Genomic DNA, 14,413 nt, shown 5'->3' with positions numbered 1-14,413 from the left:
TCCTCTATATCTCTGCGTTTAATGCAGCTGTACTTGGAGTGCGTGGCTTCCTTTAAACTTCTGGAGATTTAGTCCGAGGAAGAATGTCAACTGATACTTAACTTTAGTATCAGTCCGCTAAATCCACGTAGCCAGCATTGATGAATCAGTTATGACTGATTCTTCAGTTAAGAAACTCCTTCAGTCAGACATCCGTATTTGACTTTACCTTTAATTGCAAACATCAGTTGAGTTCTTCAGTCTTCTGTCCTCCAATCTTCAGTCTTCAGTCTTCAGAACACTAAATAAACTAAAAGGATAACTCCAACACTTGAGTTCGAAAAGTTCTAGTCAATTACAAAGAAAAGCTAAGGATTTAGGTATCATCAAAACTAGGGCTAGGATATTTCATTAAGTTCCCAACACTTTAAGAGCATAATCTTGTTGCAGTAGACAAAGACTTCCCCTCTGTTCATCCCTTATGATATCCATCCCAAGAATTCTTCTTGCTGGACCTAGCTCTTTCATTTCAAAAACTGATTTCAATTGTTCCTTTAACAATTGAATTTCCACTCTGCTTCTGCTGGCTATGAGCGTGTCATCTACTTAGAGTAGTAGATATAATGTGGGCAAATTCTTATTCCCATTTTATGTAGACATAACTGTCATGCATAGATCTTGAGAAACCAGAGCTCATCATAAACTCATCAAACCTGATATACCATTGCCTCGAGCTCTGTTTAAGTCCATACAAAGACCTTTTCAACATACACACCTTTCCTTCTTGCCCAGGAATCTGATATCCCTCAGGTTGCTCCATGTAAATGGTTTCCTTTAAGTAACCATTTAGGAATGCAATCTTTACATCTAGTTGTTCTATAATCATCTCCTGTTGAACAACAAGTGACAACAACATCCTTATAGAGCAATGCTTTACCACATGTGAAAATATCTCATTGAAGTCAATGCCCTCCTTCTGAGTATACAAATTTGCCATCAATCTGGATTTAAACCTGATCTATTCCTTCCCACCAATCACTTCAAATTTATTTGAAAATCCATTTACACCCTACTGGCTTTTGATAAGTAGGCCTATCCACAAGAACCCAAGTCTTATTTTTAATAAGGGAATCAATCTCTTCATGCATAGCTTTAATCCAACTGTCCCTATCCTTGCTTTTCATTGCTTCTTTGTATGTTTTGGGCTCCTGATACTCAATATCCTTGTTTGGAGCTTTTACTTCTCTCCTTGTTCTATCTTTTGCTAATAGATATAGATAGTCTGACAAATCATCTTCTTTTGCTTGATGTGTTGCTCCACTGCCTTCTGAGTCATTGCCAGAAATTTGAGAACCTTGTTCATTATTTTCCATTAGCTCCACCTTGACTTCTGAACTAATGATTTCTACTCTTTAAGAGCTTTCTTCTCCATCTAACAGCTGAAACTTTCTCCTTCTTGAAAAGCATGATATTCTCTTTGAACAACACATCTCTACTAACAATGACCTTGTTCTGCCCCTTTTTTAGTGCACCACAGCCTGTACCCCTTTACTCCTGTTGGGTAGCCTAGCATCACACATCTGAGAGCCCTTGGAGCCAACTTGCTTTGCTTTATATGTACCAAGGCTTGACATCCAAAAGGCCTCAAATTAGAGTAGTCTGTTGCATGACCATTCCACCTTTCCTCTGGTGTCTTAAAATTGATGGTTGAAGAAAGTGATCTGTTGATTAAGTAAGTGGCTGTAGCAACAGCCTCACCCCAGAACTTCTCTGGCATTCCTGAGGTAATGAGCATACATCTCATCCTTTCAAGCAATGTCCTATTCATCCTTTCCACAACTCCATTCTGTTGTGGATTGGCAGGGATACTCTTATGTCTTTTGATACCTTTCCTTTTACAAAACTTATCAAAATCATTTGACGAGAATTCCAAGTCGTTGTCTGTTCTGAGGCACCTTAGACATACTTTTTTCTGATTCTCCACCTCAATGCACCATTCCCTAAAATAAGTGAATGCTTCTAACTTTTGTTTCAGCAGGTACACCCAGACTTTCCTGCTAAAATCATCAACAATAGACAAGAAATATCTTGCTCCTCCAAGGGTGGGAGTATTAGCTGGTCCCCATAAATCAGCATGGGCATGATCAAGAGGAGATGCAGATGTATGCTCGCCTTTGGGGTAAGGGAGTTTAGTACTCTTGCCTAACATGCATGCTTCACAATGATCTAATTTGCTGTTATCAGAACAGGAAAGTATATCTTATTTTATTAGCTCTTTAAGTCCCTTCTCACCTATATGACCTAACCTAGAATGCCATTTCATCAGATTATTCTCAATATTAGACTCACTTTCACCAGTGACAACATTGACATCTAGATAGTATAGGCTATGTTTTCTTTAAGCTTTCAAAATGACCTTTCCATTTTTCTTAACATGCAATTCACCATTGTTTGATTCCCAAATGCACTATTTCTTTTCCAACATTCTATGAGAGATTAAATTCCTTTCAATATCTGGAATATATCTTATGTTGGTAATCAGAATGAAAGAGTCATCATGCATTTTAAATCTTATGCTTCATATGCCTTTAACTTGACATACCTGATTGTTGCCAAGCAATATTGATCCCAGATCTCCAATCTCCAGATTTGTAAAGAGACCTTTATTGGGGCACATGTGGAATGTGCAAGCTGAATCCATGATCCAGTTATTCTGAGGGTTCTTTTGGGATACATTCAAGACTTCACCATCTGAATTGCTTTGTATGTTATCAGCATTGTTTTGATTATGTGCCTTCAACTCTTGCTGTTTCTTCTTCTATATGGAGCAATTCTTTTTTAGATGGCCCGGTTTCTAGCATTCAAAGCATTTTCTTGCTTCTTTCATATTTTTCTCCTTCCCCTTTGCTGCATTCTTTTTCTTTGGATCCTCTTTCTGCTTCTTGCATTTTCCTTTGAACTTTGTTATGTTCAAACTTTCTGAGAAAGCTTCTTGCCTTCCATCATTGTATTTCTGCAGTTTCTTTACTCTTAGAGCAGTTAGAACTTCGTCGAGAGATATGGATCATTCTCTCCTAAAAACTATGGCATCCTTAAGATGTTCATAACTTTTGGGGAGTGCATTTAATAGCATAATCGTCTTGTCTCAATCTGCCAACTGAGCATCAATGCTCTCAAGATTATATATGAATTTGGTGAACTCCTTCATCTGATCCTCCATACTATTTTCCTCAGAGAACCTTAGGGAGTATAGCTTCTGCTTCAAATATAACCTATTTATGAGGGATTTAGTCATATATAATGACTCTAGTTTAGACCAAAGTGTAGCTGCCATCTTCTCATTCGTAACCTCGCGAATAACTTTATCTCCAAGATTGGGAATTATCAGGCTACGTGCTCTTTGATCTATTTCTTCCCTGCTCATCTTTGAGGCGGATGCTTCTTCGTCCTTCTCCTTCTTCTATTCTCTATCAATAGCTTGTGCAAGACCCTGCTGCACCAATATCGTGTGCATCTTAATTTTCGAGATCGCAAAATCATTTTTCCCGATAAACTTATCCATCTCGATCTTGGATGGATTCATCTCCCTTCGATCGATTTATTTCACCGATCAAAACTTTTAGTTTTAACTATGGGTGAGCAGTCGGTCCGGACCGAACCGAACCGGACCGGACCGACAAAACCGAGGACCGAATTCTTAAGATTTGTAGGACCGAAACGGACCAACCTAAACACTGGGACCGAACCGGAACCAGACCGAAACCGCCGTCGGTTCTCGGTCCGGTCCGGTCCAAAACCGAAAAAATTGGACAGTTGCGAAACAAACAAAAAAATCACATTTTTACACATTTTAAAAGACACAAAAATCTGCCCAACAATCGAATACAAAATCTGCCCTAGCTCGACACAAAATCTGCGCAACAATCGAATACAAAAAGCCACAAACTGAAATCATGAAAGATATAGCTCGACAATTCACAATATCACAAATTGAAATCATAAAGCATGTTTCAAAATCTGCCCTAGCTCTAATCAACAATATCAGAATTCAGAAATCACAATATGCACAAACTGAAATCTGACATGAAGAAATGATTTTGGTGAGGCGACGGGAGACTGGAGCGGCCGGCAGGGGAGTTGCGGCCGGAGGGGAGTCGTTGGGCGCTGCGAACTGCTGGGTGCTGGCGGCTAGCGACTTCGGGGTGAGGGTGAGGTGAGCGATTGGAGAGTGGAGGAGATGGCGAACTGCTGGGAGCGAGATTGGAGAGTGGAAGAGATTGGAGATGGCGAACTGCTGGGCCGCTGGCGGCAAACGGAGGGCCGCGAGCCGGCGACAATGGCGGCAACAGTGAGGGGGGCGGCGCAATTTAGGAGAGAAAGGGAGGAGAACTGAGAGACGAAGGGGGAGATTCAGTTTAGGGAATTAGGGTTTCTACTCTATTTTTCAGAATATTAGAAATAATTAAAATATTAATAATATTAATAAAAATATTAAATATATATTTAATATATATATATATATATATATATTCGGTTCGGTCCGGTTTTCATCGGTTTTCACCTCCTCCAGACCGAAACCGAACCGACAATAATTCGGTCCAGTAAAATGGGACCGGACCGGACCAATCACTGGACCAAAACCGGCCCGGACCGAAAAAACCGACCGGTTCGGTCCGGTTCATCGGTTTTGGTCCGGTTTTGCTCACCCCTAGTTTCAACACAGCTTCAAGCGTTGATTGTCGTGGGTTGATTCCCACAGACGACGCCAATTGTGGATTTTCATATCAATGAAATAATAAATCACACGAGCAATTACGTGGTTCAGCCACAAAGGCTTACGTCCACAGAGAAAGATGATCTGACTTAATTACTTCACCAGAAATTGAGTGATTACAACGACGAGCTTTGAGTTCCACACTTGACTACGCCTAACTCTTGTTACAAATCACTCTCTGTGTTTCTTGTTATGAAAGAAAACTTTTTTTTGCTTACAACAGAATGAAAAACTCTCACGCAGTCACACAATATCATATGCTTATATACCCTATTTAAGGAAAGCATCTCCACCGTCGATCTTTGATGATAGCAATGTTGATCAGCTGGAGTTTGTTAGTTATAACTAACTCTCATAACTCCTAGCTTATTTGCATCGAAGCCCTTCAAGAATTGAACGTTTGCAGAGACATCCCTCAGCTTATATAAAACACAAATGACAGTGTGAAACAATCCAAAAAATATATTCTGATTTTACCCCTTTGTAGATTTTTGGAAGGCCTTGGAAGCTTGACGGAGGTTGATCATTTGCCTATGCCCAAAGCTAGGTTTCGCTAGCGGTAAGTATAGGATCGATCCCACGAGGAGTTGGTGTATTCTTCTCTCTTATCACGGTCACGATCACACACTCGAGTTGTGCCCTGATCAAAGTACTGGAAACAAAGAACCTGAAATAAAATAAAAGAAAAACTCAAAAATAAAAGAAACTTGATTTGGGCATACTCTCGTCAAGTCTGGGCACAATCATCGCTCATAGGTTCAAGGATTGTCTTTGTGCCTTCACAGCTTTGGTTATGGACAGTCGTCAATAGGCTTGGCCCCCTTTTTTAATCATCACGTGCGCAACCTACCCCATCCTTATCCGCATTTGACTACGGACCCAAATGACCCATAAGCATGTCCGAGGACATACAATCACCTTTCCCATATTTGGCGCACTATGTGGAGCCGGATTCCTCCTAACTTGAGCCCACTTGTTGCTTGTAACTTGATCGTGCCCAGAACGTCATCGACCTAATGAAGCTCCAGGTTTGCCCAAGTTGTATTGGCATCAGGCCAAATGCTTCGAGAATGTGACTGCACAAGTCTTGTGCCCACATTAGACCTCACGATTTCACTTGCTCATACTTAACTCGATTTTTAGCTCAAACCAAGTAAAACAATTATTTAGACATAATTAAATAAAATAACACAAAATAAATAAATGAAATAAACATACTTGAATTGAAATAGATGTTCAAAAATAAAAGTAATCTTTGGGCAACACCAACTTTGCCCAAAGCAAATAAAAACAATACATAAAATAAAAAGGTGCCCACAGGGCTTGTTTCTTTCTTGGCTAGACTCTCATTGAAAATAGAAATACAAAACAAACTAATCTAAGGTGTGTAATTATGTGTGGTGAACTTCCACTCTCTAGCTCCCTAAATTCGTCCTTTGGCCGCAGGGGGACTACTTCTTTATATAGAGATTTCAGTAGTCCTTTGGGCCAGGTCCATGTAAATTTAGGGCTTTTGGGCGCAATAGCTAGGGTTTCTAGGCACGACGGCTAGGGTTTCTGGGCGCAGCTATGTTGCTGAGATTTCTCCATATTTGTTTTATCCGCATCAGATATGCATCCCATAACTTTGGCAAGTAAAGCAGGGCAGATCCTCCTGTGTATGGTAAGTGGATATCTGCCTTCTTCTTTCCTTATGTTGATGGGTGCGCGTTGTGCTGCCCTTGTACGCCAGGTTGTGTCAAGGTCAACATCACAATTCTGCTTAATTTTCGTTCGACCTCTGACTTGCGGCTGTGCTCGTGAACACCAACTTTTTTCATTGTGCCCTGGAATGTCAGATTTTGCTCATGTGCCGCCGCTGTGCCTTGGAACGCAACTGGATCCCGCATGGTACTTAGTCTGGGCACAGGAGTACAACTGTTGTGCTCATGAATGATCTCAAATCTTTACCTCTTTTGCGGAATGCAGTCTGATGTGCCCGGGATCCAGTCCACCTGTCCTTATGCCCAAAATGTGTCCTCCCAAACACAAAAGACACAAAATAAACAAAAAGAAGACTCGATCTAGACCTAAAAGACACACAAAAAGAGCACGAAAAACGGGCTCGTCAAAGCTCCTCGCCACGTGTCACAATCTTGGTACGCCACATATCCAAAATGTGTGATCAAGATTGAGTATTACGTACTACCTAAGAACATGGTACTATATGATCCTATTCACACACACACACACACATATATATATATATATATATATATATATATATATTGTGAAATGATGTACATTTTTTTGATTGATATGTGCAATGAATTCATAACAATTCATCGTGACTACAAGACAAGTGTCTAACTCGCACAAATTATAGCAGAATTTGCGAAGTTTAAATTTTTTACTGCGCATCGCATGATGTAACACTAATATTTATTAAAACTATGATTACAATACAATATGAGGTGGTCTTGAATACACTTGGGTGTACCGTACACCCGGGTTGACCCATATTCAGATTCTGACCCGCATCCTGACTCAAATCGTGTAAATGACACTATTCGATTATACAAATGACACTGCGTATAAATGACATTATAACATTGTAAATGACACTGTGTATAATTGACACTATTCAGAAATATAAATGACACTTTCTGTAATTGACACTATAAGATTGTAAATGTCACTATAATATTTTAAATACCACTATAAGATTGAAAATGACACTATAACATTTTAAAATGTTATGGTGTCATTTATATAATTGAATAGTGTCAATTATAAGCAGTGTCATTTGTATAACTGAATAGTGTCATTTACACGATTTGGGTCAGGATGCGGGTTTGGATTAGCATGCAGGTCAGGATTTGGATACGGATCAACCCGAGTGTACGATACATCCGGATGTATAGGAGATTTTGTGATACAATATAGATTGTTATACATCTACTAGATATATAATTAATAAATAAATTGGTCTAAAACAATCTTGGATAAATTTATGATCAATTTTTATTAGTTCCAACTTTTTTTTTATTAGAATTACATATTAAATCATACATCTACTATATATTAGGGGTGACATTTTTTATTTTAACCAAAAGCATATAGTAAAAGAAATTTATATCCATGTAAATAAAAATGTGAAAATAATAGCTCAGATTACCAAAACACTCTTTTATTGTGTAACAGTGCAAAATTCATTGTTGCACGATTTTGTAAAATATGTAACAATATATTATACACTATTACACACTTTTTACACTGAATTTTTCCACAAAAAAAGAGAGCTAGTGGCGGTGGATTACGAACAACGGCGCACGAGAAGGTGGTGTTGGAGCTTCTTCTCCTCGACGACAGTGAGAAGTGATGGTGGCAGAGAAGAGAAAGAAAAAGAACACAATGATGGTGATGACGGCGATGAATAGGGGTGAGCAGAAACCGAACCGACACTGAAAACCGAACCGAACCAAACCGGATTGGTGCGGTTCGGTTCCAATTCTATTGGTTCGGTTTTCGGTTCGGTTTTGAAAAGTAAAAACCAAAAATTTTCGGTTTGGTGTCGGTTTCCATTTTTTGGTTCGGTTTTAAACCGAACCGAACCGATACATATTAATATTTTATTATATATAATTATTTTATAATATATAATTATTTTTCTAATGTTTTAACCTAAAACTAAAACCCTAATTCACAATTATAATATATAATTATTTATCATGTTAATGTTGTGGGAATTTGACATTTGAAATTTGTGTATTTTACATTATTTTATAATTTTTAATTGGTATTTTCGAAAAAAATAAAATAAAAAAAATTGCATCGTTCGGTTCGGTGAACCGAACCAAAACCGATGGTTTTATCGGTTCGGTTCCGGACCCCCAATTGGTGCGGTTCGGTTCCAATTTTAACCATCGGTTCGGTTTTCAGTTTTAAGTTTTTGGTTCGGTTTTGCACCGAACCGAACCGATGCTCACCCCTAGCGATGAATGAAAAAGAAGAGAGAGAGAGAGAGAGAGAGAGAGAGAGAGAGAGAGAGAGAGAGAGATGGCGGTGATGATAGCAACGAATGACATAAAAGAGAAAGAGATGAGAGGCACCAGGTGACGACGACATCGACGTAGCTTAAGGGTCCGGGGAATTGGGCGAGGGTAAGCAGTGCATGGGTAGTGTTGATATATATATATATATATATATATATATATATATATATATATTTTCAAATTATTTTTAATTATCTCATTAAGGGCATATTAATATATTTACATAAAAATAGGTTAATGGTTAACATTTTCCTTTGTCATATAAAGTAGACTTGAGTAGCCCATTGTCTCTATACATTGTAATGAATTAATCAAATTATACAAATTAAACTACACAAATTAATAATGAAGCTAGTATAAATTAGATTAAATATCCAAATAAATGAAAAAATAATTGAAGTATCTCCAGTTTACCATTTAAACTCCTTAACGTCATTAGTTTCAACTTAGCTAATGCATAAAAGTAACAAAGTATAAATACAAAATTGGAGTTAAGTGAATAAGATGGCGTTATGTGATAGTGTTGTAGATATTTTGTTTTGAAAGCATAGACACATTAATATGCGACAATAAAGCATGCGAGAATTGGAGCTGAGCATATAATAATAGAAAATAGGATTCCCAGAGCGTAAAGATATTTCCAAATTGGTAAATTGAATTTAATAATAGAGAGATGTTATTGCAAAGAAGAAGGCGAGCTATCACTAATCACCCACCGGTGACAAACTAATATATTTACATTTATTTATATATTATTATTATTATATACGTATGTGTGTATATATTTCGGACAGCTGTTTTCTCACCTGAACAAAAAAGGGGAAAAGAATAAGGAAGAAAAGGAAAAGGTTGTCGACTCTCCGTTTGAGGAATCAATGGAGTTTTACACATACCCATCTCATCATTTTCCCCCATCATCATCGCCATCATCGTCGTCATCATCATCAGAGACGTATTCTTCATTCGGATTTCTAGTCAATAAGATCAAAGATTTCATTCGATGCGCGGTTTCTGCTGTCGTGGGGAACGTTTTCTCCGCAATTTTTACATTTTTCTTCGCTTTGAGTAAGCAATTCCCTCTCTACTCCCTCATTTTTGTGGTGCTTGTTCATGGTTTTCCTCATTTTTGATTTCTGGAGGAGTTTCGCTAATTTTGGTTTGATCCTGCACATTTTGGTGATATTTGCATGTTGTTTAATGATATGGGTTTCCCTAATTCTTGTCTGCCTTGGTTGTGCGTTGTGTCTTTTTCCCCAATAATTGGGTGAATTTAGCGTTGTTTGATCGTTGTGCCTGAAATTCTTTATCGCGTAATATTATTCATGTGTTCTCAAATTGGGTCTCTTTTGGCTGTCTTGATTTTAGTGGGGAAAAACAAGGTTTCATGGTAATCTAGGTTTTCAATTCTTTGTTTGTAGTTTTGAGAATTTGGGGGGTTGTCTCTTTTGTTGAGGGGGTATGTGCAAAGTTCCTATTTTGGCATATTAATATGCTTGCAGTTAATGTTGAATACGAGGTATTTTTGGATATGGATGGTTTGATTGCTAAATAGATACTGTAGTTTTGAAGAATTTGTGTTGGGATAATGCATTTTGGCATGAGATACTTGTTTGTTTTGTGGCCTTTTTCCTGATGTAAGCTAACAGAGGTGTCGGCCCATGTCTACACAGTTGGAACTCTACTTGGAGCAATTACAGGAGCTTTGATCGGCCAAGAGACGGAAAGTGGGTTTATTAGAGGGGCTTCGGTAGGAGCCATTTCCGGGGCTGTTTTCTCTATTGAGGTCTTCGAGTCCTCTCTGCTTTTATGGCAGTCGGATGAATCTGGATTAGGGTGTCTCCTCTATCTGGTACGGGAAACGGGCTTTATCTGGATCATTGTCGCATCTCTAGTTTGTCCATTGAAGCAATGTGCATTGTCAAGAATCACTTATCTAAATCTGTTCCGTTGGTTCTACTGTACAAAACCTTATAATGGATTTCTTGGTATATGTAGATTGATGTCATAGCAAGCCTCCTGAGTGGTAGACTTGTACGTGAACGTATTGGACCAGCTATGCTAAGTGCAGTGCAAAGCCAGGTATATGAGGCCGTGTGTTGACCATATATTATTGGACTAGTACATGAATTGATCCCTTTTGCTTACTCAGTTCTTTTCATGAACCAGATGGGAGCTGTTGAAGCACCATTTGAAGAAGTCCCGAACATCTTTGACACGGGAGGGGCAAAAGGTTTATTGGTAGATATGGTTGAAAAGATCCCAAAGTTCACAATCACCGGAGATGAAAGTGCAGATACTTCAGGGGATGGAGTCTCGTGTTCAGTTTGTCTTCAGGTACCAATGTGGTTGCTCTCACTATCAATTGTATCTTGTTTATTTGTATTAAGTGTTAATAGTTTGTCTCTGCCTTTTTGATATATAGGACTTTCAGCTGGGGGAGACCGTACGTCGCTTGCCACATTGTCACCACATGTTTCATCTTCCTTGCATTGATACTTGGCTGGTGAGACATGGTTCTTGCCCATTGTGCAGAAGGGATCTGTGATATACTTATTCTGATTATATTACATGAAAAACCGGTTTTTTTATTTCTTTATACTTACATGTAGGGTATGACCATTCGTCCGTTGGATCCATTAGTTGTAGAATATCTCCCTAAAGTCTCTCATATGTATGTAAAAAAAAATCTAGACACCAGTTTCGGTTTTGGTCATTCTGTTTGATCATCCTTTAGTGTAGAGAAAATTTTGACTTGTGATAGCGGTCTCATCGTGTCCTATGTTTGGTTTTAGCTGTATACATTGTATTTTAACAACACTAAACCTTGTATTCTACGCCACGAGTTAGGGTTTCTTGGTCGAACAATGGTTGGGTTCTCATGCCTCCTTAACTACTAAACTCTGTTGCTAATTCGTTAGACTTTAATTATGTCGACCTTCACTTCACCATAGGAACTCTTGTCGTACCCGGGTCCAACTGTAATAGCTCTATTATTTGGTGATCTCATTGATTTGCTATTTTAGTGGTTTTGCGTAGATGATTGTAAAGTTTGAGAAAAATTAAGGTTTTTCTGGTATTCTTGAGTATGACCACTGCACATCCTGTCATGCTCCTTGGCATATTCAATTTACAGACAGATTGAGGTAAGAAGTTAGGTTGCCTCAAAATTTTAGGCTTTGGTTTCACCCAATTTTTGAGGATAGTTATTACAAAATATGAGTTTTAAGGATGGCATCTTCCCTTTGTGGGGCAACTATGGCATTTTGATGTACAGAGCTTCAACTCTTTGGGAGCACCATATTTTTTTCTTAGATACAAGATACATTGCATGCTAAAGGTTTCCAACTCAATATCATTGAATTGTTGAGATACAAGATACATATTACATCGACGAATTAATCAAATGACAATTATGCTATTACAACCCAATAAATCAAATAAAATACAATTCATATGCTTTTGGTGGGACTTGAACCAATGACATCTTGGATAAGAGCCTTTTGGTACATCAGCTTTGCCACTTGGGTTAGGCTATAGTATTGGAGCATGCCTCATTCTGCTCACTTTTTCTTATCGCTCTTATTTAAACTTAGATCGATTTTTGACATAGGATAGGGTATATCCTCATTGGTTGTAAATTTATCATGAGAGAATTTTTTTTATATCTCTCATTTTCTATAAAATAGAATTATATATCTCATGTATAAATCTTGTTATTGTGTCACTAACACGACATTATCAAGTTATCGCGTGTATAAATTGGGATGACATGAACATATAAAAAATTAGCATTCCTATGTGAAACTACGAGTTCGACCTTGAAGAAAGAAATATGCAAGAATTTGATATTATTCTATATTGGCCTAATTACGATGTTTTAATAATTGTTTGTGGGGATCGATTCTAACTAAGTTTGTCGCGTAGTCAAGAATTCAAGTCTTTCTTCTTATGTATTGCCAAAGCTTTTGTGCAGCCAACAGCCGCAATCGTTCATTAATTGTTACTTAATCAGCGATTCATTATTAATTAGGTACTCGTACTTATATAATTAGTTAATTAGGGTTTTAATTGAATTTATGAATCTTTATTTAGAATTTATGAATCCTTAACTAATTACATATAAAATTAAGGGTAAATATCATTTTAAACTCCAAATTATTTTCTCAATATAAATTATATCATGTATTATTGAAAATGATTTTTTAAACCTTGAACTAAAATTTTGTATCAATTGCATTCTTCACACATTTTTCACCCTTTGAATTTGTAATTAATAGGGCATATAATCACGTCGTTTTATATAATGTAGGTCAAAATAGAATAATTCTAACTAGATCGTGGCATCCAACGAGTCATGTTAATTTTTTGGAATCAAAAAAATAGACGAATGGTATAATTGATACAAAATTAATAGTTCAAGGTTTAAAAAATTATTTCCAATAGTTCAGGATATAATAGTTTTGAGGTTTAAATTGATATTTGCCCTAAAATTAAATAGGATGATTACATGTATTCCTCCAATGTTTTGATGGATAGGTTACATATCGGGCAACTACGTTGGCGAGCGGAAAAAATAAACTTAGGTACATAAATGAGCAATTACAAAATTCATCTAAATTATTCACGAATTCTTTTCAAAAAACTGGATCGAAAAAATTCTGAACTTGTTCTTCCAACAGAAAATTTCCCACTCAAATGGATGTTATATTTAAAAAGAAAAGAAAAAACAAAATTATACTTGTCACCTCATTGTATATGAATGAATTATTTATGTATTTAATTTTAATAATTTATGAAATTGGTCTGAATTAGTGTAAAATAAAAATTATTCGAGTTTCATTATTTATTTTATTTAACTTATAAAAATAAAAAATCATTTGCTTTCAATTATAAATATTTAGATTTGCTTTTTTTCATTTTAATTTTTTTAATGTTTAGTTGTCTTATGAAATTTCACTGGATTTAATTAATTTTATTATATTTCTTTGTCATTGCAAATTTATATTTCAACAGTTTGTAATGTAATTTATGTAAATCTGTATAACTTTAGGTATAGTAGTTTAAATTTTATAGCACTTTTAACTTATTTCCATGTACATCTCATATTATTTATTTAAGACATTGTCGAATATAAGTTTTAATATTGATTTTTACAGCAAGAATTCAAAATTAACAACTAATTAAATGCACAAATCAAGTGAAAATGCAGTCGAATCTGGATATATAATCTTTCTTGAAAGTGAAGAACAATATCAAGTGAAGTTGCTCTGCACAAATATTCCCAAGAAGAAAATCAACAAAATTGATTGATGAATTCCCTTGATGCATACATAACTAATAAACCACCATTTTTAAATTCACTCATACATACATATTTGTGTAGAGAGAGAGAGAAAGCAGTTAATTATGTAGAAGCCTAGGCAGGCAGCTACTCATAATCATACTAAGAGCACCCGCATCGCGGGTACTCGAGTGAGTACTCGAGGATGCAAGCGGCTTCGAGGAGGGCGATGCGGGGGGAGGTCCTCGAGGAGTACCCGAGTTATCGGGTATCCTCGAGAAGGCGCCAGAAATAAAAAAAAAATAATAATTTTAAACGCGAATTTCGACCGTTTTTATTTTTTTT

General features: G+C 36.8%; 1 protein-coding gene across 1 annotated transcript; it reads left to right on the top strand.

The window, feature by feature from the left end:
- Positions 1-9,318: 9,318 nt before the first annotated feature.
- LOC131021148 (NEP1-interacting protein-like 1) lies at positions 9,319-11,652 on the top strand. Its single transcript, XM_057950239.1, has 5 exons — positions 9,319-9,852; positions 10,458-10,636; positions 10,783-10,866; positions 10,954-11,121; positions 11,210-11,652. The coding sequence occupies exons 1-5, from the start codon at positions 9,663-9,665 to the stop codon at positions 11,330-11,332; spliced, it is 744 nt and encodes a 247-aa protein (XP_057806222.1). The 5' UTR covers positions 9,319-9,662; the 3' UTR covers positions 11,333-11,652.
- Positions 11,653-14,413: the final 2,761 nt, after the last annotated feature.

The sequence above is a fragment of the Salvia miltiorrhiza genome, chromosome 4 (genome assembly GCF_028751815.1).
Source record: "Salvia miltiorrhiza cultivar Shanhuang (shh) chromosome 4, IMPLAD_Smil_shh, whole genome shotgun sequence".
Classification (NCBI taxonomy): Eukaryota; Viridiplantae; Streptophyta; class Magnoliopsida; order Lamiales; family Lamiaceae; genus Salvia; species Salvia miltiorrhiza.
Note: the sequence above shows the minus strand (reverse complement) of the source record. Positions and strands in the feature narration are given on the sequence as shown.

What these genes read in the sequence shown, in the direction of transcription:
- LOC131021148 (XM_057950239.1), top strand. Translation starts at nt 9,663, where the DNA reads ATGGAGTTTTACACATACCCATCTCATCATTTTCCCCCATCATCATCG. An exon ending in TACATTTTTCTTCGCTTTGA is followed by an intron (nt 9,853 to 10,457) that starts GTAAGCAATTCC and finishes ATGTCTACACAG; the next exon opens with TTGGAACTCTACTTGGAGCA. An exon ending in TAGGGTGTCTCCTCTATCTG is followed by an intron (nt 10,637 to 10,782) that starts GTACGGGAAACG and finishes TGGTATATGTAG; the next exon opens with ATTGATGTCATAGCAAGCCT.